Source organism: Ornithorhynchus anatinus, chromosome 7 (assembly GCF_004115215.2).
Source record: "Ornithorhynchus anatinus isolate Pmale09 chromosome 7, mOrnAna1.pri.v4, whole genome shotgun sequence".
NCBI classification, from domain to species: domain Eukaryota; kingdom Metazoa; phylum Chordata; class Mammalia; order Monotremata; family Ornithorhynchidae; genus Ornithorhynchus; species Ornithorhynchus anatinus.
Window position 1 is genome coordinate 61258022 of NC_041734.1, and position 27672 is coordinate 61285693.

At 51.7% G+C, this 27672-nt stretch overlaps 1 protein-coding gene across 1 annotated transcript in view; it reads right to left on the bottom strand.

Annotated features, from left to right (window-relative positions):
• Positions 1-6545: 6545 nt before the first annotated feature.
• DSTYK (dual serine/threonine and tyrosine protein kinase) overlaps positions 6546-27672 on the bottom strand; it is an 80150-nt gene continuing 59023 nt past the window's right edge. The window contains exons 3-13 of the mRNA XM_029069656.1: positions 25509-26178; positions 24064-24296; positions 22494-22577; positions 18629-18805; positions 17925-18054; positions 16887-17043; positions 15792-15924; positions 14239-14352; positions 9742-9856; positions 8818-8952; positions 6546-8057 (exon numbers count right to left, since the gene is read on the bottom strand). Of these exons, the coding sequence (XP_028925489.1) occupies positions 7870-8057; positions 8818-8952; positions 9742-9856; positions 14239-14352; positions 15792-15924; positions 16887-17043; positions 17925-18054; positions 18629-18805; positions 22494-22577; positions 24064-24296; positions 25509-26178 (2136 nt within the window). The 3' untranslated portion in view covers positions 6546-7869. The remainder of the gene's footprint in view (positions 8058-8817; positions 8953-9741; positions 9857-14238; positions 14353-15791; positions 15925-16886; positions 17044-17924; positions 18055-18628; positions 18806-22493; positions 22578-24063; positions 24297-25508; positions 26179-27672) is intronic.

Genomic DNA, 27672 nt, shown 5'->3' on the forward strand with positions numbered 1-27672 from the left:
CTCATCTGTAAAATGGGGATTAAGACTGTGAGCCTCAAGTAGGACAACCAGATTACCCTGTATCTAGCCCAGCGCTTAGAACAGTGCTCTGCACATAGTAAGCGCTTAACAAATACCAACATTATCATCATTATTATTATTATTACATGCAGAGCGGATTGAACACAGTCCCCGTCCCACATGGGGCTCACCGTCTCCATCCCCATTTTACCGATGAGGTCACTGAGGCACAGAAAAGTGAAGTGACTTGCCCAAAGTCACAGAGCAGACAAATGGCAGATCAGGTTTAGAACCCATGGCCTTCAGGCTCCCAGGCCCATGCTCTATCCACTTCACAATGCTGCTTCTCCACCTTAAGGTGACTACCTTCAGGAAGCTCTCCATGATTCACCTCACCCCCCTTTCCAACTCACCAGCCCAATCCACGACTCATGCCTCCGGCATTCCCGGCGTTCCAGGTCCCAGGTCCCGGACATCCGAAAGTCCGACTGGCCTCCAACGACAAGATCCGGCCCTGAACAACCAGAGCCGGACTGCTTATCTTGTATCCTCCTTGACCTCTCTGCTGCCTTTGACACTGTCGACCATCCCCTCCTCCTCCGTACCTTATCTCACCTTGGCTTCACGGACTCTGTCCTCTCCCGGTTCTCCTCTTACCTCTCTGGCCGATCATTCTCGGTCTCCTACGCTGGAGCCTCCTCCCCCTCCCATCCTTTAACTGTTGGAGTTCCTCAAGGGTCAGTTCTTGGCCCTCTTCTGTTCTCCATTTACACTCACTCCCTCGGTGAACTCATCCGCTCTCACGGCTTTGACTACCATCTCTACGCAGATGACACGCAGATCTACATCTCCGCCCCTGTCCTCTCCCCCTCCCTTCGGGCTCGCATCTCCTCCTGCCTCCGGGACGTCTCCACCTGGATGTCTGCCCGCCACCTAAAACTCAACATGAGCAAGACTGAGCTCCTCATCTTCCCTCCCAAGCCCGGTCCGCTCCCAGACTTCTCCATCACCGTGGATGGCACGACCATCCTTCCCGTCCCGCAGGCCCGCAATCTCGGTGTCATCCTTGACTCGTCCCTCTCGTTCACCCCACACATCCTATCCGTTACCGAGACCTGCCGGTTTCACCTCTACAATATCGCCAAGATCCGCCCTTTCCTCTCCACCCAAACGGCTACCTTACTATTACGGGCTCTCGTTATATCCCGGCTAGACTACTGTGTCAGCCTTCTCTCTGACCTCCCTTCCTCCTCTCTCGCCCCGCTCCGGTCTATTCTTCACTCCGCTGCCCGGCTCATCTTCCCGCAGAAATGATCTGGGCATGTCACTCCCCTTCTTAAACAACTCCAGTGGTTGCCTATCGACCTCCGCTCCAAACAAAAACTCCTCACTCTAGGCTTCGAGGCTCTCCATCACCTTGCCCCTTCCTACCTCTCCTCCCTTCTCTCTTTCTACCGCCCACCCCGCACGCTCCGCTCCTCTGCCGCCCACCTCCTCGCCGTCCCTCGGTCTCGCCTATCCCGCCGTCGACCCCTGGGTCACCTCCTCCCGCGGTCCTGGAACGCCCTCCCTCCTCACCTCCGCCAAACTGATTCTCTTTCCCTCTTCAAAACCTTACTTAAAAATCACCTCCTCCAAGAGGCCTTCCCAGACTGAGCTCCTCTTCCCCCTCTACTCCCTCTGCCATCCCCCCTTTACCTCTCCGCAGCTAAAGCCTCATTTTCCCCTTTTCCCTCTGCTCCTCCACCTCTCCCTTCCCATCCCCACAGCACTGTACCCGTCCGCTCAACTGTATATATTTTCGTTACCCTATTTATTTTGTTAATGAATTGTACATCGCCTTGATTCTATTTAGTTGCCATTGTTTTTACGAGATGTTCTTCCCCTTGACGCTGTTTAGTGCCATTGTTCTTGTCTGTCCGTCTCCCCCGATTAGACTGTAAGCCCGTCAAACGGCAGGGACTGTCTCTATCTGTTGCCGACTTGTTCATCCCAAGCGCTTAGTACAGTGCTCTGCACATAGTAAGCGCTCAATAAATACTATTGAATATCTACGCCGCGTTTGGTACAGTGCCCGACAATCAAACAATAGTATTTATTGAGCCCTTCCCGTGTGAAGAGCAGCGTACTAAGCACTTAGCGGAGTAAAGAAGCAGCGTGGCTCAGTGGAAAGAGCCCGGGCTTGGGAGTCAGAGGTCATGGGTTCGAATTCCGGCTCCGCCACTTGGCAGCTGTGTGACCTTGGGCAGGTCACTTCACTGGGCCTCAGTTACCTCCTCTGCAAAATGGGGAAAAAGACTGTGAGCCGCACGTGGGACAACCTGATGACCCTGTATCTCCCCCAGCGCTTAGAACAGTGCTCTGCACATAGTAAGCGCTTAACAAATACCAACATTATTACTCAGCCTTTGTGAGTTCCACATCCTTGGCGAGGCCTGGCTCATCCCAGCTCCTTCCAGGCCTACGGCAATCCACCCCGGCGGCTTTCCCGGTCATTTGGACCCTTCCCCGTTTGACAAAGCACACTGGATAGAGCGCGGGCCTGGCAGTCGAAAGGTCATGGGGTCACTTCACTGGGCCTCAGTTACCTCCTCTGTAAAATGGGGATTAAGACTGGGAGCCCCATGTGGGCCAGGGATGGTGTCCAACCCAATTTGCTCGGGTCCACCCCAGCGCTCAGTACAGTGCCTGGCAGACGGTAAGTGCTTAACGAATACCACAGTTATTATTATTTACAACCTGAAAATCAAATCCCTGAGGTCGGGGACGAAAGGGCAGTGTGAAGCTACTGCCAAAAGGGGCTCCTCTACTCTCGAACTCAGGGGCGTGAGCCATGACAGTGCAGAAATCTGAGAGAGACGTGGCAGCGTGGCCTACTAGAAAGAGCACAGGACTGGGAGTCGGGGAACCTGACTTGGGCAAGTCACTTCACTTCCCTGTGCCTCAGTTCCCTCATCTGCAAAATGGGAATTCAATTCCTGTTCTCCCTCCTACTTGGACTGTGAGCCCCATGTGGGGCCTGATCATCTTGTCTGGACCCCAGCACTTAGTACAGTGCTTGGCACATAGTCAAGCACTTAACAAATGCCCCAATTATCATCATCATTATTATTAGTCACAACTCTGCCAGACGCCTGCTGTGTGACCTTGGTCGAGTCGCTTCACTTTTCCGGGCCTCCGTTTCCTCATCCGTAAAAAAGACGTTAAAATATCTGTTCTTCCTCCTTCCCAGACTGTGAGTCTCAGGTAGGATGGAGACTGTCAACCTCAGTGCACTTAGCACATAGTAAGCGCCTAATAAATCCCACCACTAAGGGCCTGACACAAACCAAATAAAACATAAAACGTTAATGTGATCTTTATTATACAGCACATCCGGGGGGGGGGGGGGAGGGGGTCTGTGCATCCTAACAATTATACATAATATTTTATAAAAACCCATCCCAACCATTCAAAATGACGAGGAAAGAAGTCTTAACCCACAGTCGCGTCTCTTAAAAATACACACACATAATATGGCCCTGCGGCAACATTAACGTTATAGAAAGAGCCGCCTCGTAGCACAAAGGGGAAGAGAGAAGAAGGATCCAAGTTTGTTCCAAAGGAATTTTCATTTGTTATTGCACTTTTATCCCACACACTTAGTAAGTTGGTTCCATTTTTCTTTAACACTGTAGTACAACACCCGCCTTCGAAAATTTTTTTTTTTTTTTTAAAAGAGCATTCTCTTTAAGGCAAACCTAAAAATGCCACACATCAAGCCATCTGGACCAACTGTGCATTTACTCTCCTCCTCCACCCACCCCTATACCAGGTGCCCGCACTCTGCTTGCCCTTCCCCTCCCACCCACACCCGCCCCAATTTGATAGGAAGTAAATAAAGCTCAGAATGTTCAAAAATGAAACTCTTTAAGAACAGTAGTGCTATTTTAACTCCTGAGGGAGTTTTCAATGCAGATTCCTCTCGCCTCCCCTACACACACACATACACACAATGGAGCACATTAGAGCAATAAGGCTCCGTTCGGGGGAACGATGGATTAATTTCCCAGAAAACCCAGAGGGGAAATCCCACAATGATCGAGAGGACAGGAGTGCCACCTACTCCCTCAGTGCCGCCCAGCTTCGTAAAGACTAGGGCATTTGGGCATCACCATGTGCAAACTCCAACCCCAGGTGCTTTCAGAGAAAGGCAAGAAGAGCATCACTAGGCCAGGAGTGCCCGGGGAAACGGTTCCCCTTTGGTTTCTGTGAGGAATACGGATTAACCCGGCGAGGGACCGGCGCTGGCAATGGCAGTGATAGGGGTCGGGCTTCCCAAAGGAAAGTCTTCCCAGAGGAAAACTGGCCGCCACCCCTCTCCCCCACTCACCCGTACATACCTTCCCCACCTTGCCTAGAAGACTCCCAACAATTCGCCTCCCACGATAAAAGCCTCCCCCCACCCCCGATAGTCTGTGAAAGTCACCCCGGTAACCACAGCCACTCCGGCAGAGCATCCAAAAGGCCCCCGAGAGCCGGACCCGGCCTGTCTTTTTAATCTCCCGTTACGGAGAATGCGCTTTCTGGCCGACTTTGAGCCCAAGTAGTGTTTTGAGAGAACCAGACGGGCTGTCGCGGCTCCTCGCGTCCCCGTTCCCTAGAATCCTCCGCTCCCCAAAAGGGCCATAGCGATTGCTCCTCTGATCCCGGAACCACCGTCCCATGATGATAAGCTCACCCGAGGCGAGACGTTTGCTTAAAAGATACTCCCCTTCCACGTCGAGCCCGTGGTTCCCCTGGGGAAGGAGGAGCGGGGTATCCTCCGGAAGCTTCCGCTATCACCGCTCCTCAAATCACGGCAATCTGGCCCACCCCCGCTCACACGGTGCACTCTAGAAGTGAGGCAGAGGGGCTTTCGATTCAGGGCCCCCCAACCCACCCTCCTCTCTGCCAAAGCCTGGGCGCCGGAGGCTGAGGGGAACGAGGGGAGGGTGCCCACACTTCTGAAGCCAACGGGGAGTGTGGCGTTTCAAGTGCTCCTGAGAAACGTCAAGCCCCAGGGCCCGGGCTGGAGACTGGCCTGGCTTTGGTGCTTAGAAGACGGCAGGGCAGAGCAGCGGTGAGAGCCGGCCGACTCTCCCACATACTCCCCTGCCCTCGCTCCTCCCCGACCCCAGTGCAAAGGAGGGCAGGACCTAAAGCTTTCGGGGGACCCCACTGAGTTCTTTCAACTGGAGAGTCAGGAGGAGATGTCACTGAAACAATCTAGTGTCTTCTAAATGATTTTACAGTACAGTAGGCTTCGTGACATTTCTAGAGCTCAAAGTATCCTAGAAAGAGGAAGCCGACACAGCAGGATCGGCTAACGAGGTTATAAGAAAGGAACACTTATACACATTCATTCCTGCATTCCAGACTGCTAGGAATTTAAAATCATCCCCCAAAGGACCCAAACGTGGACTTTGCGTGGCAAGGGACTTTCAGATTAGTCTTTGCTTTTCTCAGTGTTATTATTTTCAATGAAGTGCACACATACACACGAAGAAATACTTCTGTGAAGTTGGTCAGGACACTGACATCTACTGGGAGACCAAACCCACAGAAATCAGGTCGACAAGCTCCCCTTTCCCTCTCCTCGCTCCCACCCCGCCCCCTAAAAATATCAGTGTTGTGGGTGTGAATACGATTGTGGGCTTTGGCTACCAAAGCACATGGAGCTCTGAGCTGTGATCACGGAACAGTCTTGAGACTTAACGAGAGATTTTTGGGTCACAAGGACTATTAAAAGGGTTAAAAAGTCAGGGAATGCCTATGTGAGGAAACAATACAAAACTAGGCTTTAAGCTCCAAACAGATTGTTTCCTTTTGATTTAATTATTGTTTCTGCCTTCTTCTCCTACCCTCTCCCTATCCCAAAAAAAGAGATAGGCCAAAGAAAAAAGCTAAACCTCACCTTTTCAAATTAAGTAGCAAGCTCTCCCCACTAAAATTCATGCACGAGAGAGAGACTAGTTAATACTGGCATGATAGGAGGAGCACGGACAAAGATGGCAGTGGGATATTTCTTCACGATGGACCTAACCGGAGGAAACATGTCAACATCCTTTTCCGGATGGGCGGGTGCCCCTCGACAATAAGACAACGGGGTGGAAGTGCCGCCAGCTGTCTATTTCAAATGTGCAACAAACGGGGGGGCTCTGAGGCAGGTGGCTGTCCAAAGCAATTCGGGGGGCCGCTCGAGAGACCGACTGGCCTGAATAAGCCACCTTAAAAGGCTCTGGATCTCAGCCTTGGTTGCAAGTTAGCATTCTGGAGGTCGCCGGGGGCGGTCACCAGGCCCTTGGAGCGCCTGGCTGATTAGAGAATCGCCAAAGCAACATCCACTTTGCCCCCCTGCCCCCAGCACTGCGGACACCTCCCAGGGAGAGCGGCGGAGAGCAGAACCGTTAGTTACCTCACGGTACCGGGGACCAGGGGATCGCCATGTCCCGCATGCTCAGAAACCCACATGGGTGAGGTTGGAGAGCCGAGATGAAGGGGGAAGAGGTTCAGGGTCCCTCACATCAGCCCACTAACAGAACCCTTCCCTCGTCCCCGTCGACTGAGACCGCGGAACAAGCACTCGCTTGGAATCACCCCGATTCCAGCCCGTCCTGTCCCTACTCACCCATCGAAGGGGAGGGAGACTCCCCCGGACTGACAGACAACTACACAGACTTGTTTTCTCTCCCGTCTGCTCTTTTTTTGTTCTTCCCGACTCTTAAAAATAGAAAGAAAAGGCGAAAAAGGACTAACGGCATCGTTAAAAAGCTAGCAGAGTTTAAAAATGTCAGTGCGTTCGGTTCACACGTGAGGAACGGGATTTTTTTTTTTTTAAGTTTTAAAAATGAATCAGAGTCTTCTCGGTGGCCCGGGATAACGGTCAACTGGGTCACCGCTAACGACCTCCTGAGTGTTTTTCCCGCCCCACGTGCCCTTGGGGGAAGACGGGGTTTCTCCCGCAAACACCGTTACGGTAGGTCAGGCCTTTTCAGACGGTCCCAAGTTCCACTTTAATCTAGCATCATCGAACCTCCTCCCCGCACCCAAGATTCCGGAAAAGGGGAGATGTCACGTGCAGGAGTTATGGACTTTGGGGTTAGTAATTACTCAAAATCCAATAGCTTATTCCGTCAGTGTTCTCTGTCACTGGGCTGTGTAACTGGGAACCCCTCCCCGCTGCGAAACGTGCATCCGCACATCCTAGAGAAATGTAAACATGCCGAGAGCCTGCTGTGAGGAGGGGCAGTGTCGGCTGGGTTTGCGGCCACCTGACCACCCAAAGAAAGCATCCTGCCAAAGGTGCCTAAGAGGCCTGGCTTGTGGTCTGCAGCTGGGCCAGAGTCACTTCGGCTTCTCTCCGCGCCTTCTCCCATCATCCCCTCGCCCTAATTCGCCGTTCCGAGGGTCGGCCCGACCTAGATCTTGCCTAGTCTGCAGCGGTGACGGCGGCGGCGGGAGGACAAGTCAGAGAAGTGGCTCTTGGAACTCCTGGCATGGTGGCATCCCACTGGGGGGCTTTGGCTGTGATTCCTGGAAGCTGGGGGTGCTTGCGGAGGGGTTCCCCGACAGTCCCCAGGCTTGCGGGCTGTGGGGGGGGGTGTCTCTCCCGCTTTTTGGCTTTTCCCCTTGACCCGGGGCATCTTTTCTCATGGGGACGGTGAGGGCGGGGCAGTAGTTCAGCTCCTCACCCTTCCTCTGGGCGGTCTCCGGGCGGACCCGAGTTCCCCAGAAAATACGATTCCCTCGGGAGCCCTCCGCAGCTTTTAAGGGGATCGATATCAGTCCGTGACCAGAAAAAAAAAAAAAGGGCATGTGAGAGAGAAAGGGAGAGGTCCCTCCACGCTCTCAAGTCGAGTCGTCCAGGCCCCTGCCCGATCGCTCTGAGGCGGAAGTGCACAGCCGGTCCATGATGCCCTGAAGCATGGGTTGGACAATGCCCAGGAGGGGCCGCTGGGAAGGGTCCCCATCCCAACAGGCCTCCATCAGCTGCCAGCATTCCTCGTCGAACACTGGGAGACGCTCGGGACGGGCACCTGGAGACGAGGAAGAACCACTGGCCGTTAGCTTAGGAAGGAGGCCAGGAAAACCTCACCACTGAAACCGAAGACCTCGGGTTCTCAGCTTCCACGTGCTTCATCTGGGGCTTGAGATGATAAACTATAGCAACAGGAGAGATTTTGGGGTTCACCATGAAGAAGAACATCCCCAAAATAAAGGAGATGCTAGAAGGAGAAGCGCCGTGGCCTAGTGGTAAGAGCACAGGCCTGGGAGTCAGAGGACCTGGGTTCTAATCCCAGCTCTGCCAAATGCTTGCATTGGACCTTGGGCAATTCGCTTAACTTTTCCATGCCTCAGTCCTACTCTTATCCCTTCTCAGACCGTGAGCCCCATGCAGGACAGGGGCTGTGTGCAACCTGATTCACTGGTATCTACCCCAGTGCTTACAACAGTGTTTAACACATAATAAGCGCTTAACAAATACCCTAAGAAAAAAAAAACCAAAAGCAGTAGTGGAACTGACTTTCCCGGAGATTTTTTTGTCACGAAAAGAATAAATCACCACTGTCCTGGGATGGGGAAGTGCAGCCCCAGGAGTGGTGAGGGGGACCAAATAATCTTTAAAGGTCCTCTGGGTCTTAAAGATTCTGATTTCTCACCACTGTACCAAGGGTCTTTCAGCAGGATGGGGATGGGGACGCCGGAGTGAAACTTCTAAAAGAGCTCAATTTTGAGCCCCTCTGCCGGACGGCACGGGGATGGGGGTAGTGGCTGGGGTCTCTGCAGCAAATATACCTCTTCGAACGTTATTCCAGAGATGGTCCTTGCTGGCACACCTCTCGAACGCCTCAGGGAGCTTGACGGAGCCGGAGCAGATATACCAGAATAGGATCCCAAAAGCGTAGACGTCCACGGAGTTATCGTACTTTCCTGCAGGGAAAGGGGGAAGGGCAACAGCTGGAGAAGTGATTCCACCCCATCTCACTTACTCTCCAGCCACCAGGAGCCCAAAGCTGATGACCCCAACCCAACCATCCCAAGAAATGAACCCCTTCTGATTCAAACCAATCAGCGGGACAATGGTACGTATTGAGCACTTAACTCCGGGGAGAGCGCTGTCCCGAGCACTTGAGAGTTAAACACATCAGCTCCCCTGCCCTTGGCTATCTCGGGTCACCTCCCTTCACTACAAAGAGGGGAGACAAGCAAGCAGCTCATCTTTTCGTTTTTGAGTATGGAAAGAGAAGTCTTCCCTCCCCAACCAGGAGTCACTTGGTTGGATGCCATTTTAAACGAGCTGACAGAGCCCCGTCTAGAAGCAGGTCCAGGGAGGCAGAACTAAAGTGGTTCTTCAGAAGCAGGTAGGCCTATTTCACCAGCACCTCCATAGGCCAAGCAAATGGCCATCAGAGTGGAATATCACTCAAGTGACTAAGAGAACCAGGGGCTCAGCTGTTGAGTGACTCGGGCAAGGATATCGCAAGCTGGGCCTACATCCGGGAGTCCTGGCTCTGGAATGTTCTCTTACCCTGAAGTCCAGATCCCCTCCCCCAAACCCAATTTTAGGCAAGTGATTCGTGGTCGGTCAACTCAGCCCAAGAATACCCGACTCTCTGAGCAGAGTGAATTCCCTCAGAGGGAGGCGCAGAGGGAAATCCCCGGAGAAAGCTCAGACCTTAGTTGCCAATTTCCCTTCCCCATCCCCGCCTCCTCCTGCACCTGTGAAGAGCTCTGGGGCCATGTGAATCGGGGTTCCCACGATGCTGCCGGACATCATGGCCTCTGGTTTACAGAAACCCAGGTCTGTGATCTTGGCTCGGTTCTGCTTGTCCAGCTGTGGAGCAAAGAAATTCAGCGGTCACCAACCATCCCCTCATCTACCCGTCTCACCTAACACGATCCAACGGGTTCCCGGTTGAAGTAGCGAGGCGGCTGCCGAGGGTCCGTCGGAGGACCTGGGCTCCAATCCCGGACCGTCGCATGCCTGCTGTGCGGCCTGGGGCAAGCCACTTCTCCGTGCCTCCGTTTCCTCATCTTTAAAATGAGGATTAAACAACCTGTTCTGTGAGTCCCGCGTGGGACAGGGATTGAGTCTAAACTGATTAGCGTGGATCTACCCCAGTGCCTAGCACACAGTACACGCATAACAACAGCAAATGATATTAAGAAGCTGGACTCTGACAAACCAATGAAAGTCACTGGCCATTAGGTCACATCCAGTAGCTCATCCTTCCCTCAGTCTCACGGCACTTATGTACATATCCGTAATTCATATATATTAATGTCCGCCTTCTCTCTAGGCCGTAAACTCTCTGCGGGCCAGGGACATGTTTACCAATCTGCTATAGTGTCCCTTCCCAAGTTCTTGTACTGTGGTCTGCCTACAGTAACTGCTCAATAAACACCACTGATTGATTGATTGACTGATTGATTGATAATATGTATTTCTATGGGACCAGCCGGATGGGCTTCCGTCTCTTCCCCCAGCCTTAGGACCACCGCAGACAGATATATGCAAGGGACAGAGAGCAGCCTGGGGACAAACAGTTCCTGGTCTCCGCTTTCTAACATCCAAAAATTCTTAAGGAAGGACCAAAGCTCAGAAAAACCTATACCGCGTGTCCCAATGGACAGAGCAAAAACCAGGGAGTCAAAAGGACCTGGGTTCTAATCCTGGCTCTGCCACTTGTCTGCTGTGACCTTGGACAAGGCACTTCACTTCTCTGTGCCTCAGTTACTGCACCTGAAAAATGGGAATTAAAACTGTGAGCCCCATGTGAGACCGGGACTGTGGCAGACCCGATTTGTTTGTAACCACCCCAGTGCTTAGTACAGTGCCTGGCACATAGTAAGTGCTTAACAGAGAAGCAGCGAGGCTTAGAGGAAAGAGTACGGGCTTGGGAGTCAGAGGTCATGGGTTCTAATCCCAGCTCGGCCGCTTGTCAGCTGTGTGACTTTGGGCAAGTCACTTAACGTCTCTGGGCCTGTTACCTCATCTGTAAAATGGGGATTAAGACTGTGAGCCCCACATGGGACAACCTGATCACTTTGTATCCCCCCCCCAGTGCTTAGAACAGTGCTTTGCACATAGTAAGAGCTTAAATACCATCGTTAATAAATACCAAAGCTATTATTATCAAGACTTCTACTGACGTCTCCAGTTAGGCAATGTCAAGGACTTTGCTTCCAACTTTATCCAGGTGGCTTTCTTAGTGAGATACGGCACCTTCATTGAGGGATACTGGCAGATGTGCCTCAGAAGTCAGTCTCCGCTGAGGAGGATATCAAATCACACCCAGAGAGGACTGAGCTAGAGTATGGACTTGGCCTAAGATGGCCTCGGCTAGGGATAAATCACAAAGATTAGGCCAAGATCACCGGGGATGATTAGCCTGCTACTGGCAGCCTTTTAGATGTGTGGTTAGAATATTTTGGGGGATCCTAAGGCTCTCTATCTTCTCTGAGCAGCCCAAATCACTGCAGCTCTCAGTCTCCCTAGGGTAGCTGGATGGGGACAGGTGTGCTTATTCATTCATTCAATCGTATTTATTGAGCGCTTACTGTGTGCAGAGCACTGTACTACGTGCTTGGAAAGTACAATTTGGCAACAAATAGAGATAATCCCTGCCCAACAGCAGGCTCCCAATCTAGAAGGGGGGGAAACAGACAACAAAAGAGAACAAAACAAGTACAGAGGCCCATAATTATTATTACTACTATGTTTCACTTCAGAAATGGATTTCAGAAGCATGGTATTTGTTAAACGCTTACTACGAGTGAAGTGCTGTTCTCAGTGCTGGGGTAGATACAACTTTATCAGGTTGGATACAGTCCCAGTCCCACGGGGGGCTCAAGATCTAAATTGGAGGGAGGATTTAATCCCAAATCTCAGTTACCTCTGAGACACAGAGAAGTAATGTGACCTGCCCAAGGTCACACAGCAAGCGATTGGAAGAGTTGGGATTAAAACTCGGGTCCTCTGACTCCCAGGCCCATGCTCTTTCTACAAGGCCATGCTGCTTTGCATTCTCTATACCAAAGTTGTATGTACTGAGTGCCTACCGTATTTAGAGCACTGTGCTAGGTGGCTGAAAGAGCACAGTAGAATTACTAGACATGATCCTTGTCCTCGAGGAGCTTTTCACTCATTCATTCAATCATACTTATTGAGCACTTACTGTACTAAGCGCTTGGGAGAGTACAATACAGCAATAAACAGACACATTCCCGATCCACAATGAGCTTACAGTCTGGAGCTGGGGGAGACAGACTTCAATACAAATAAATAAATTACTGATATCGACATAAGCGCTGTGGGGCTGGGATGGGGGAAGAAAAACGGGAGCAAGTCAGGGTGACGTAGAAGGAGAGGCTTAGCCTGGGAAGGCTTCTTGGAGGAGATGCGCCTTCAATAAGGCTTTGAAGGCAGGGAAAGTGGTCTGTTGGATTTGAGGAGGGAGGGCGTTTCAGGCCAGAAGCAGGACGTGGGCTAGGGGTCAGACTAGAGAGAGGCGAGATCGAGGCCCAGTGAAAAGGTTAGCACTAGAGGAGTGAAGTGTGGGCGAGGTGGGAGAAAGGACCCTTGGGGCCCACGGTCTAAGAAGGAGGGAGAACAGGTATTGAATTCCCATTTTACAGATGTGGAAACTGAGGCGACTTGCCCAAGGTCATATTATGGTATTTGTTAACCACTTCCTATTGTGTCAAGCACGGTTCTAAGCACTGGGGTAGGTAGAAGTTAATAAGGTTGGATACAGTCCTTGTCCCACATGGGGCTCACAGTCTAAGCAGGAGGAAGTCTGGGTATTTAATCCAAAACAGAACTCCTCATCTTCTCACCCAAATCCCATCTTCTCCCTGACTATCCATCACTGTAGATAGCACCACCATCCTCCTTGTCTCACAAACCCATAATCTGGGCTTTACGCTTGATTCAGCTCTCTCATTCAACCCACATATTCAGTCTGTCAACAAATCCTGTCAGCGGTACCTTCATAACATCGCTAAAATCCACCCTTTTCCTCTCCATCTGAACTGCTACTATGTTAAATCCAAGCACTTTTCCCATACTGCCTTGACTACTGAATCAGCCTCCTTGCTGACATCCCTGCCTCCCGTCTCTCCCCACCCTAGTCCATACTTGCCTCTGCCGCCCGGATTATCTTCCTACAAAACCGCTCAGTCCACCTTTCCCCCATTCCTCAAAAACCTCCAGTGGTTGCCCATCCACCTCTGAAGCAAACATAAACTCCTTGCCGTCAACTTGAAAGCACTCAACTAGTCTCCTCCTGCTTTACCTCTCTGACTTCCTACTACAACCCAGCCCATACGCTTCACTCCTCTAATGCCCATCTACTCACTGTACCTCGATTTTGTCTATCTCGCCACCGACCCCTCGCCCACATCCTGCCTCTGGTGGGGAATTCCCGCCCCGCTTCATATCTGACAGACGGTTCACTCTCCCCGCTTTCAAGGCCTTATTTAGCACATCTTGTCCAGGAGGCCTTCTCTCACAAAGCCCTCATTTCCTCTTCTCCCGCTCCTTCCTGGGTCACCCCTGAACTGGGATTTGTACCCTTTATTCATCCCTCCTTCAGCCCCACTGCACTTTTGTACATATCCATAATATAATTTAATTACAAAATGTCTCCCCCTCTAAGCTCGTTGGGAGCGGGGAACAGGTCTACCAACTCTGCTATACTGTATTCTCCCAAGTGCTTAGTACAGTGCTGCAATCAATAACTACAACCGAACGACCGATTAATCCTTTTTACAGTTGAGGAAACTCTGAGGTACGGAGAAGTTAAGTGACTTGCCCAAGGTCACAGAGCAGATAAATGGTAGAACTGGGATTAAAATCAGGTCCTCTGCCTCCCAGGCCCATGCTCTTTCCACTAAGCCATGCTGCTTCCCACATGGCGGTCACGTGACGGATTAGAAACCTGCTCTTTTCTGATTCCCAGACCCGTGCCCTTTCCCCTTAGGCCACGCTGCAGTGATGAGGTGGTAGTACTTAATTTGATTAAGGTTGCCCCCATCTAGCCTCATTTCTAATGTCCCAGGTTCAGTCTTGTGCCCCCCTGATGCGACTTAGAGACCACCCCTTCAGCCACAAAACGGTCAAGTTGGAACCTGACTTCAAGAATTCTCTTTAATGAGTGAGAGCGATGGAGAGAGGGGTCAGGGGGCGGTGGAGAGGGGAGAGAAATCTCTTACCAGCACATTTTTCAGTTTGATGTCACGGTGGACGAGTCCCTGACTATGAAGAAAGCGGATTCCCTCCACCACATCGAGGGCAACCTGCAGGCGCGTCTCCAGGGTCAGCCCGGCCTGGGAGAAAACAGTTCAGTTTAGTCCCTAACCTGGCGGTCCACAAGATGGTTAGAGCAGCAATGGTCAGACAGTCAATTGTATTTATTGAGTACTTAGTGTGCGCAGAGCACTGTACTGAGCACTTGGGAGAGTACAATACAACAATAAACAGACATATTCCCTGCCCACAACGAGCTCCACGGCTTTTCGGCAGGTTGGAGGGTCGTAGAGCCCGAGGTCATCAACAACAGGGTCCGGGGCCGATACCGGAGAGGGAATTAGGGTCCCTTGCTTTCCCCGACCACCACCCGAAGGATGGAGTGTGCGTTCCCAGAGTGACAGAGGTTGAGGAAGAGGGAGGGAGAGAGCCGGGAAGTGGGCGAGGGAATCAGAACACTCAAGTGACCACTCACCTTCCCCAAGACCCCAACGTGGTCAACACAGTATTATTATCATTATTATTATTATTAATACTAATAATAACCTGCAGGAGAGGAGAGAGACAGATGTTCTAGGGCAGCTTCCCTCCTCAGCTTCAAAGGCTCTGGACGGAGGAAGGAGCTGACTCCATGGAAAGCCCGAGAAAACCCCCGTGGTTTCTTTTCGGGGGTTGTTTTATAGAAAAAAAAATTGAAAGCTCGATTGGGTACTTTACGCTGGCTCCCATCCTTCCTCCGAGCCATAGCCAGTTCCCTCCGTGGGATGCAGAAGTGGAAGAAGCGGGACCAGAAATGCTGCCGGGGTTGGGGAGGGGGGATGGGACTGTTCAAGGCCGGTAGGACTCTGTCCTGGAGTCCCCATGGTTACCAAATGCCCAGGCGAGAACCTCCACCTGTGAACTCGGTGTAAGGGAAGGTTTGTCCAAGTTGAGTCTCTGAGTTTAGGAGGACTCAGCTACATTTCAACTCAAAGTTTTATGGGCCAGTTACATTAAATTTCAAATTCCTTAAGGGCAGGATCCAGGGCCCTCTCCTTTCTCTGTCTCTCTCCACAGCAACTGGCCCTGGGCTCTTTACACATCGCAGGTAGAGTGAGTGAGTGTTCTCTCTCTCTGCCCCCCCTTGTCCCCATCCTTGGAGAGGGGACTTCTTTCTTTCTGAGCTCTGAAACTCAGAATTGTTTCTGGATTTTTCCTAACTCTTCCTCATCCCATACACCTGTATGTCTTCATCTATCTGTTTCTGTCTCTCTTTCTCTCTCCCCCCCCACCCCATCCTCGGAGAGGGGCCTTCTTCCTTTCTGAGTTCTGAAACTCGGAATTGCTTCTGGATTTTTCCCATTTCTTCCTCATCCCTTGCACCTGTTTGTTTTTGTCTGTCGTTCGCTCGCTGGCTCTCAAACTCTCTCTCGATCAACGGCATTTATTGAGCACTCTGGAGCGCTGTACTACACCCTTGGGAAATATACGATACGACAGACGTGATCCCTGCCCACAAGGAGCTTGTAGACTATCTCACCTTCAGCCCCGTGTAAAGGTCCCGGTGCAACCGCTCCATGATGAGCAGGACAGCGATGCTGGAGCCTCCCCCGTAGCCGTAGTCGATGACAGAGCCGTGGAGATCCACCAGCCGCTCGTGCTTCGGCAGAGACCTGGTGGCAGAAGAGAGGCACGGGTATTGTGGGAAGGACACTTGAGCTGTAGGACAGACCTTCTCTGAGCTCTCCAATTATCTTCCCTCTTCCAGGGATCCTGGAATTAAGGTAAGAACACCAGTGGCTAGAGTAGGGGCTTGGGAGTCGGAAGGACCTGGGTTCTAAACCCGCCTCCACTACGTGTCTGCTTTGGGACGTTGGGAAAGCCACTTCACTTCTCTGTACCTCAGTTACCTCATCTATAAAATGGGAATTAAGACTGTGAGCCCCATGTTGGCTCACTGATTAGCTTGTATCCACTCCAGTGCTTAGAAGAGTGCTTGATACATAGTAAACACTTAACAAATACCATCATCATCATCATCATTATTATTATTATTATTACCACTGGACTAATCTGCTGAGCCCCTTTGTGGCTTCCCCATTCCCAGAGGGAAGGAGTCAAATCCAGGCCAACTCAGGAACCCAGAAGGGGACAACATAAACCAAGGCTGCTTCCACCTGGCGTGCTGTGATCTCTCAAATCTACCACAGCGGTTAGTACAGTGCTTGACACATAGGAAGCGCTTAACAAATACCACAGTTATCGTCAATCAATAGTACTTATTGAGCACTTCCTACGTTCAGAGCATTACTCTAAGCATTTGGATGAGTACGACAGAATTACCAGGCATGTTCCCTGTGCATAATGAAATTACGGTCTAGAAGGGGGTCTGCTGGGTTATGGCAATATGGCACATAATCAGAATTGACTTGTAGACACTTTGACCGCGAATGGATTCTGCAAGTGAAAACCTAAGCGGACCTTCTGCAACATCCTCCGTCCCTCTCTGCCTACTCGTCCTTCTCAAGGCCGGACGTTGCTCCATTCCCTCCAGAGAGGGCTGGCCCAGCTGGGAGACGACTGACCGCGTTGACCGAGGCGGAGTCCTCTCTCGACGGCGTGGAAGCAGACGTACCTCATATAGTGAAACTCCAGCGCCAGGTCGTTCCAGTGCTTCTCGTCCGGGGGGACGACTGACTTGAGGGCGCAGGGGAAATGGCCACCCCAGCTGTCACAAAGGTAGACCACACCATACTGCCCTCGGCCCAGCTCCCGGCCCAGCTTGGGTTTTCCTGCCAGGGATCGAGGAAAGGGAGGGGTGTGAGGAGGATGGGATGGGAGAGGGGCAGGGTTCCCTGGGATCCCGCCCTTGCTGGCGGTCTGGCTTCGCTCCGAGAAACACCGCCAGTGTGAAACTAAGTCCAAGGAAACAGGGTGGTCTAGTGGAAAGAGCACGGGCCTGGGAATCGGGGGACCTGAGTTCTAATCCCGGCTCTGCCGATTCCTTGCTGTGTGATCTTGGGCGACTCTATTAACTTCACCGTAGCTCAGTTTCCTCAACTGTAAAATGGGGATAAAATCCTTCTCCCTCCTACTCCTGCTTAGACTGTGAGCCCCATGGGGGACAGGAGCTGTGTCCAACCTGATAAACACGTATCTACCCCAACATTTAGAACAGTGCTTGACACACCGCTTCCTTTGATCGGGAAGGTAGCTGGGTCAAAGTAGGGGCTCAGAAGGGAGTTATCGGGCAACACAAGGCCTAGAGGATAGAGCACGGGCTTGGGAGTCAGAAGGTCATGGGTTCTAATCCCGGCTCCACCGCTTGTCTTCTGTGGGACCTCGGGCAAGTCACTTCACTCCTCTGGGTCTCAGTTACCTCATCTGTCAAATGGGGAGTGAGGCTGAGAGCCCCACATGCGACAGGGACTGCGTAAACGCTTACTACAGTGCTCTGCACACAGTGAGCGCTCAATTAATACGATTGAATGAATGAATGTCCAACCTGATTTGCTTGTACCCACCCCAGCGCTTTGTACAGCGCCTGGCACATAGTAAGCGCTTAACGAACACCGTAATTATTATTCTCGAGTCTCCGAGCACCCCGCGCTCCCGGGACTCCCACTCAGCTGAGACCAACCGCCCTCCCCAAAGCCACCCGATGGTGACTTACGATGAAGCAAGACGTCCTGCAGGGAGCGGCTCTCCAGGGAAAGACGAGCCAGCCGGGGGGCGTGATCTTTGCGCACCTTGAGCCACAGATCCTCGGTCTTCTCCAGCCTGCCCGAGTGACCGGCTTCCAACTGGATAAACGCAACGGTTAGAGGGCTCAAAGGACCCACTCCGCTTACATTCCGGTGCCCTCCCCCACACCGATAAGTCAATCGGCGGTAGAGCCGGGCGGTCACAGGAAGAGGCAGCTTGGGCTTAGAAACCAGGACTCCTGGTTCCCTTCTCTGGGCGTGTCCCCATGTGTGCTTGTTCCTTTGGGTAAGACCCCGTCCCTCTCTGAGCCTCGGTTTTCCCTTCTGAAATGGGAGCCTGGGCCCAGCCCCCACCTTATCTCACAAGGTCCTCTACACAGTAAGCTCCTTGTGGGCAGGGAACGGGTCTGGTTATTGTTATATTGTCCTCTCCCAAGTGCTTACTCCAGTGCTCTGCACACAGTAAGCGCTTAATCAATACGATTGACTGAGCGAGAGGCTCTGAACGGCTAGAGGTGGGAAAGAAAACCCTCGGAGGAAGACGACGACGACAAGAGTGGGAAGCAAGGAGGACGAGAAAGGAAGAATAGGGAGGGCCAAGAGCCCCTGCTGGTCCTAGCCCGGTGGCCACCCGGCCCCGTCCCGAGCCGAGACCTCCTCCCCGCCTCCTCACCTGCCGCAGAGAGGCGGCAAATGCCTCGTGCGAGCTGTTGAGCCGGGTTCGGAACTGGCTGCAGATGCTCTTGGCCAGCTTGGAGGCGCTGAGGCTCTCAATGGCGTCCTGGGCCACCTTCCGCTTCCACTCCGGGGTGATGGCCGGAGGGCTGACCCAAGTGATCCGCTGGATGATCTGGTTTGGCGGAGAGGGGAGACGGCGGGGGAGGGCAGAAGAAGAGGGGTACAGATATTACATATCCGTAATTTACTTATTATATCCACAATTTTTTTTATATTACTGTCTCCCCCTCTAGACCGAATGATTAGAGTCACATCTCTTCCAAGAGGCCTTCCCCAGTTAACACCTTCTTTTCTCCAGCTCGCTCTCCCTCTGTGTCTTCTGTTTCTGTGCACTTCAGTCTGTGACCTTTGGACACTTGATATTCTCCCCACCCTCCAATCCCACAGCATTTATGTACATATCCTTAAATTATAAATTATAAATTACTTATTTATTCATATTAATGTCTGTCTCCCCCTCTTGACTGTAAACTCGCTCAAGTCAGGGAATGTGTCTGCTAAATCTGTTGTACTGGACTCTCCCAAGCGCTTAGTAAGGTGCTTTGCACTTAATAAACACTCAATAAATATAACTGATTGATTGATTGGCTGTAAGCTCATTGTGGATGGGGAATGAGTCTACCAAAACTGCTATACTGTACTCTCTCAAGCATTTAGCATAGTGCTCTGCACACAGTAAGCACTCAATAAATACTACTGATTGATTGATTGGGTCGGGGGTGGTGAGACTGGAGAAACCCAAGGAGTCTGCAAGAAGGGGTAGTAATAATAATAATAATAATAATAATAACTGTGGTATTTGTTAAGCATTTACTCTGTATCAGGAACTGTACTAAGCGCTGGGGTGGATACAAGCAAATCAGGTTCGACACAGTCCCTATTCATTCATCATTTATTCAATCGTATTTATTGAGTGCTTACTGTGTGCAGAGCACTGTACTAAGTGCTTGGGAAGTGCAATTCGGCAACAAATAGAGATGATCCCTACTTAACGGGCACACGGTCCAGAAGTGGGGAGACAGACAACAAAAGAAGTAGACAGGCATCAATAGCATCAATATAAATAAATAGAATTAGAGATATATATATATATATATACACATCTATCATTAATAAAGTAAATAGGATAATAAATATGTACATATATACACAAGTGCTGTGGGGCGGTGAGGGGGTAGAGCAAAGGGAGGGAGTCGGGGCGATGGGGAGGGAAGGAGAAGCAGAGGAAAAGGGGAGCACATGAGGCTCACGGACTTAATCCCCATTTGACAGGTGAGGTAACTGAGGCTCAGGGAAGTGAAGTGACTTGCCTAAGGTCAAACAGCAGACACGTGGCGGAGCCGGGATTAGAACCCACCACTTTCTAACCAGCAGGTCGGTGCTCTATCCACTGTGCCACGCTCCTGCTCTCTGGGTCCCTCCAAAGCCCATCCTCTATGCCGTGGGGGGGCCCAGAAGGCTGGATGGGGTCCGGGGTTCCAACCGCCCCCATTCCCTCTCTGGGAGAGTAAGGGTTTAGAAAGTGGAGGTCCAGTCACGCAGCAAATATTTAGAAACTGACCTCTCAGCACTCTACTCTGCCCTCGGGATATTGTCCACGCCTAGTAAGCCCTTACTGTCGGCAAAGGGATAAGTGGTGGGGCAATTACAGGGCTATCAAAAGGTTCCTAATTTAAATGGGGCACTCCAAGACCAACACAGGTTCCAGTCCGAAGGGAGCCATAGTCTAATCGGGGGAGGCAAAGACGCACAAGAGCAGCTGAGCCCCCCGGTCAACATGAGCACAAATCCAGGAATGACGGGAATGATGTGAGGGTGAGGACTGGGGCCCAGATCCCACAGGTAGATTGGAGGGGAAGTGAGCTCCGACAGGGAGGGCTTCCTGGAGGAGAGGGCCTTGAGGCAGCGTGGCTTAGTGATAGAGCACGGGCCTGGGAGTCCGAAGAAGCTGGGTTCTAATGCCAGCTCGGCCCCGTATCTGCTGCGTGACCTTGGGCAGGTCACTTCACCTCTCTGTGCCTGTTACCTCACCTTTTTCCCTCTGCTCCCTCTACCCCCCCTTCACCTCTCCGCAGCTAAACCCTCTTCTCCCCCCTTTCCCTCTCCTCCTCCCCCTCTCCTGTCCCACCCCCTCAGCACTGTATTCGTCCGTTCAACTGTATATATCTTCATCACCCTATTTATTTTGTTTATTGAGATGTACATCGCCCTGATTCTATTTATTTGCCATTGTTTTTATGAGATGTTCTTCCTCTCGACTCTATTTATTGCCATTGTTCTTGTCTGCCCGTCTCACCCGATTAGACTGTAAGCCCGTCAAAGGGGACTGTCTCTGTTGCCGATTTGTACATTCCAAGCGCTTAGTACATAGTAAGCGCTCAATAAATACTATTGAATGAATGAATGAATCTTTAAAATGGGGATTGAGGCTGTGAGCCCCATATTCATTCATACATTCAATTGTATTGATTGAGCATTTACTGTGTGCAGAGCAAAGACTGTGACCAACCTGATTTGCTTGTACCCACCCCAGTGCTTGACACACAGTAAGCACTTATCAAATAGCACTTATCAAATACCACAGTTATTATTATTATTATTACCCCTTCTTGCTGACTCCCTGAGTTTCTTCAGTCTCACCACCCCTCACTCAATTACTCAATCAGTAGTACTTATTGGGTGCTTACTATGTGCAGAGTACTGTACTAAGTGCCGGGGAGAGTATGATATAGCAGAGTCAGTAGACATCTTCCCTGCCCACAGCGAGCAATCGTGTTACCTCATCTGGAAAATGGGGATGAGAGCATGAGCCCCGCGTGGGGCAGGGACCTGATTAATTTGTATTTACCCCAGGGTTTAGAACAGTGCCCGGCACATAGAACTACTGTAATGATTATTATTATTAATTATTGCTGATAGAAACAGGAAGGCTGTTTGACGCACAAGCGGCAGGGGCTCAGAGAGGAAGGCTCAAGCTGGAGGGGCTACATAGGCAAGCTTGGCTGGATGTGGAAGGCACGAACTTTGCCCGAGGGCTTTCCGGCCCCGGGGGGCTTCGGCCGTGTACCCTGCTTTACATTCAACCCAACCTAGGGACCAACCGTCCCCACCTCCCTCCCTCCGGCTCTCTCGTTTTCTCTGGAGCCGGCAGGAGGATCCCAGAAGGAGACTGAATTCCAATGCCGAGGCCACACCCACAGCCTCTGCTGACACACCACCGGGCCCGGTCCAAAGAAAACATCCACTTCGGTGGAGGGGAGAGGCGGAGAGGCTGAAGGTTCTGTCTCGGGCCTAATTCCTACCCCAAGTCTCCTTCCCGGTGCTTAGTACGGTGTTTCGCACTCAGTAAGATCTTCTACTACTATTAGTATTATTATTTTTAAATGGCACTTACTATGTGCCAGGCACTGGATTAAGTACTAGGGCAGATACAAGCTAATCGGGTCGGACGCGGTCCCTGTCCCACGTAGGGCTCACAGTCTTAATCCCCATTTTGCAGATGAGGGAACTGAGACACTGAGAGGTGAAGTGACTTGCCCAAGTGACTTGGCTGTCGAGTGACGGGACCGGAAGCAGAAGCCAGGTCCTTCTGACTCCCAGGCACAGGGAACCTCTATTCACCGGGCCACACTGCTTCTCTTGTATTCATTCAGTTGTACTGATTGAGCGCTTACTGTGTGCAGAGCATTGTACTAAGCGCTTGAGAGGGTACAACGCGACACTAAACAGACACATTCCCTGCCCACAACGTGCTAACAGACTAGAGGAAGGGAAGCCTGGTCTGGGAAAGCTCCCCTTACCTGTTTGATCTGCTCCCACAGCATCCTGGTCACCGTCGACCCTGAGTGAAAAGTGACTTCGACGTGATAGGCAGCATTTAAAATCTGGAAGAAAGCACAGTCTGAGGAATTACCATGGGAAGCATCTGCTTAAGGGACTCCCACTTACAAATAATAATAATAATATTAATAATATTTGTTAAACACTTGCTCTGGGTCAAGCACCGTTCTCAGCACTAGGCTGATACAAGTGAATCAGTTGGACACAGCCCCTGTCCCACATGGGGCTCACAGTCTAAGTAGGAGGGAGATCAGCACAACCGAGGCCCAGAGAGGTTAAGTGACTTGGCCCAACGTCACCCAGCAAGCAGTTGGCAGAGCCAGGATTAGAACCCAGGTCCTCTGGCTCCCAGGGCCAGGCTCTTTCCACTAGGCCACTTGGTTTCTCACTTTAGGCTCATTAAGAATGCATTTCAGGCTCAGGTCCCGATGGCAGATGTTTGCAAGGTTTTCACACCGCTTCCAAAGCCACACCAGTTTGCCGGTACCATTTCGTGGCTCGGTGGAAAGAGCCCGGGCTTGGGAGTCAGAGGTCATGGGTTCGAATCCCGGCCCTGCCCCGCTTGTCAGCTGTGTGACTTTGGGCAAGTCACTTCACTTCTCTGGGCCTCAGTTCCCTCATCTGTAAAATGGGGATTAAGACTGTGAGCCCCACGTGGGACAACCTGATCACCTTGTAATTCCCCAGACCTTAGAACAGTGCCTGCACATAGGAAGCGCTTAACAAATACCATCATTATTATTATTATTTTGAGGCTACATATCCCAGCAGCTCCTGCATGCACTTCTGACCTCAATACTCCCTGTCCATTCTCCTTCTTCCCCTCCCACTTTCTCCACCCTCGGGGCAAACAATTCGGTCCCTGGTCTGGAGGGATGGCTTCGCTATCACTCGCTCCTCCCCCTATGGCAGCTTCTCTTCTTGTGATACCTACCCCTTCTGGGGGAGGGAAGACTGGGGACGAGGGATGAGCTCTCGCCTCATCGGTACTTCTTAAAAATCAGTTTGGGGGCACGGAGCAGAGGTGAAGCGAGGTGAAAACTACTAGCTAACTCCAAGAAGGAGGAGGCAGCGGAGCCCAGTGGAAACAACGTAGGCTTGGGAGTCCGAGGACCTGGGTTCTCATCCCGGTTCTGCTGCTTTTCTGCTGGGTGACCTAGGGCAAGTCCCTTAACTCCTCTGTTCCTCTACCTCATCTGTGGGCAGGGAATGTCACTGTTCATTGTCGTATTGTACTTTCCCAAGCGCTTAGTACAGTGCTCTGCACACAGTAAGTGCTCAATAAAATACAACTGAATGAACGAAAATGTGGAATAAGACTGTGAGCCCCACGTAGGACATGGACTGTGAACAACTTGATGAGCTTGTATCTACCACAGTGCTTAGTACAGTGCCTGGCACAGAGTAAACGCTTAGAAAATACCATTAAAAAAAAAGAACTAATGAAAGAACGCGAGGGGAAATGCCGATTATCCCACCCTCCAAGACCATGGATAATGGCTTTTTTTTTTCCAACCGTCCTCGCGGTACCTGCTTGAGATAGTTACTGGCGATGTGGACAGACACGTCCTGAGACTTCTCCAGGCTCCGCAGACATCGCTCCAGGGTGCCCACGAAGCTCTCGCGCAAGTAATCCACGGAACTGATCAGCTTGTTGGCCACAGCCTGGTTGAGCCGCGAGATGATGAGTTCCTGGATCTGCCGGATACAGCACTTGATCTCTTTGGTCCCCACGGGCTCGCCGTTCTCGGGGATGATGATGTCTGCGGCGGGGGAAACGGAGTCGACCGTCGGCAGGTCGCCGGGCAGAGCCGGCCCCTCCGTCGGGGCCCGAGTGCCCGACGACCAGTCGGGTCCCGGACGACGGAGAGGATCACGGGTGAACCGATTACGCCTGACGAGGGGTCAGGGTAGCCCAGTCTCTGCCCCTTGCCGGTGCATTTTCATTAGTAGTATTATTATCGCTATTATTTGTTAAGTACTTAAGCACTGTTCCAGAAGCTGGAATAATAATAATAATAATGTTGGTATTTGTTAAGCGCTTACTATGTGCACAGCACTGTTCTAAGCGCTGGGGCAGATACCGGGTAATCAGGTTGTCCCACGTGAGGCTCCCAGTTAATCCCCCTTTTACAGATGAGGTAACTGAGGCACAGAGAAGTTAATTGACTTGTCCACAGTCACACAGCTGACAAGCGGCAGAGCCGGGATAACCAGCTCAGGCCAATCAGGACATAGAGGCAGAGTCAGTCAGTCCATCGTATTTATTGAGCGCTTTCTGTACGCAGAGCACCGTACTCATAATGATAATGTTATCTGTTAAGCGCTTACTATGAGCCAATACTAAGCGCTGGGCTGGGTACAAGCAAATTGGGTTGGATGTAGTCCCTAACCCACACGGGGCCGACAGTCTCAATCCTCATGTGACAGATGTGGAAACTGAGACCCAGAGAAGGGAAATGACTTGTCCAAGGTCATACAGCAGACACACGGCGGAGCTGGGATTAGAACCCACCACCTTCTAACTCCCAGGGCAGTGCTCTACCCACTACACTATGCTGCTTCCTAAGCACTTGGGAGAGTAAAGCGTAACCATAAACAGCCACCCTCCCTGCCCATAACGAGCTCACAGTCTAGAGTTTGGAGAAGCAGCCTGGCGTAGGGGAAAGAGCAAGAGCTTGGCAGTCAGGTCTGGGTTCTAATCCTGGATCCGGCACTTGTCTGCTGCGTGACCTTGAGCAGGTCACTTCACTTCTCTATTCCTCAGTTTCCTCCTCTGTAAAATGAGGACAGGGACCGTGTCCAACCCCATTTGCTCGTCTCCATCCCGGCGCTGAGTACGAGTAGCTGGCACACAGTTAGGACTTAACGAATACCCTGATTATTACCATTATTAGAGGGGGAGACGGTCATCAACATGAACAGAAATGAAAATCGAAATAAACGACAGCCGCGGAGGTCCCGGGCCGGCCTACCTTTGAACTCCATGTTGGCGGCATCTTCCAGCAGCTCCTCTTTCATAGCGTTGAGCGTCTCCACGATCATGTCCTTCATCTCCTCCTGCTTGCGGTTGGCGATCCCCATGAGGGACTCGTAGAGCTCGTTCTCCTTCTTGCGCGTGTACTCGAGGCGCTTGGGGGTGATCTGCAGGTCCCGCTGCATGTCGAAGGCCTGGTTGATGAAGATGTCCAAAGAACGGCAGTGCACGGAGTTCAGGCCCGTGGCCGCCTCCACCAGGTGCGCCTGCAGCACCTGCTGGCAGAACGGGCTCAGGAGCCGCAGCTTCTCGCTCTGCTCGACCAGCACGCTCTGGGCCTTGGCGGCCGGGCCGCCGCCGCCGCCACCGCCGCCGCCGCTCAGGTAGTCCAGTTCCACGAGCTGGCGATAGAGCGGGGACCTGTCGGGCGCCGTCCTCCTGGGGGCGGAGATCCGCTCGGGGCCCGGTCTGGGCACTCTGAAGAAGAACACGGGCCCGGAGAAACGTTCCCGGATCTCCCGCAGTTCCCGCTCGTCCCCGTCCGACAGCGCGTCCGCGCTGAGAGCGTAGGCCACCACGGGCAGGACGCCACCGCCGCTCACAAACTCGCCCAGCGTGTCTGCGGTCGGCTGGAAGCCCCGGCAGGGGGCCACCACGATGTCCACTTCCTGCGGAGAGGGGCCGGAGACGGGTCAGAGCCACGGGACTGGAACATTATTATTATTATTATTTCGTTATTATTTGTTAAGTACTTAAGCACTGTTCCAAAAGCTGGGATAACCAGCTTCCCTCCCCTCCCTCTCCTCCCTCCCCGGGCCCAAGACAAAACCCAGTCGGGCTAAATTTCTCAATCAATCAATCAATCGATCGTATTTACTGGAAGCTTACTGTGCGCAAAGCACTGTCCTAAATGCTACGGAGAGCACAATACCACGGCCTAATGGATAGAGCCTGGGTCTCAGAAGGACCTGGGGTCTAATACCAGCTCCAGCAGCGGTCTGCTATGGGACCCTGGGAAAGTCACTTCATCTCGACGGGACTCAGTGACCTCATCTGGAAAATGGGGATGAAGACTGGGAGTCCTGTCCTGAAAAGGGACTGTGTCCAACCTGATTAGCTTGGATCCACTCCAGCACTTGGAACAGTGTCTGACACTCAGTAAGCGCTTAACAAATACCATCATTAACTATTATTATTATTAGCTACAAGACCCCGGGCTTTAGATCTTTTCCGTGAATCTCTCCAGCTTCTGCCCTCAACCAGGGACGGGCTCTAGGGGAGTCCCGCGGATAGACACGACACCCAGAAGACGGCAGACGGCCAAGACCCCCGCTTGACTGATTGAGGCCGGGCCCATTTTAAGAGGAGATCATTCGATTCCCATTTCCCCTAGTTGCTCGGGACATTATCCGTGCTCTCCCCCACATTTGGTTTTTTTTTTTTTTAATGGCATTTGTTAAGCACTTGCCGTAAGCCAGGCACTGTACTGAGCACTCGAGTAGATATAAGCTAATCGGGTCAGACCCAGCCCGTGTCCCACATGGGGCTCACAGTCTTAATCCCCATTTTGCAGATGAGGTAACTGAGGTCCAGAGAAGTGAAGCGACTTGCCCAAGGTCACACAGCAGGCGAGTGGCAGAGCCGGAACTAGAACCCAGGTCCTTCTGACTCCCAGGCCTGTGCTCGATCCACTAGGCCTTGCTGCTTCTCACACTTCCACAAGGGACTGGAAGGAAAGGGGGTGATTTCTACTCCCAGCTCTGCCATTTGTCTGCTGTGTGAGCCTGGACAAGTCGCTTCACTTCTCTGTGCCTCAGTTACCACATCTGTAAAATGGGGATTAGGACTGTGAGCCCCATGTGGGATACGAACTGTGCTCAACCTGATTACCTTCTATCTACCCCAGCACTTAGTTCAGTGCCTAGCACATAGTAAATGCCTAACAAACACAATTTTAAAGAAAAAGATCTTACAGTCTAGAAGGGTAGACACAGTTCTGTAAATAATAATATTATTATGATTAGATTAATTTATCATTTATTTGTAAATTATTAATAATTTATAATTTAAATATATGTACACAACTGCTATGGGGTAGAGGGTTTAGCTTGTAGCTTAGAGAAGTAGCGTGACTTAGTGGCAAGAGCCCGGGCGTGGGAGTC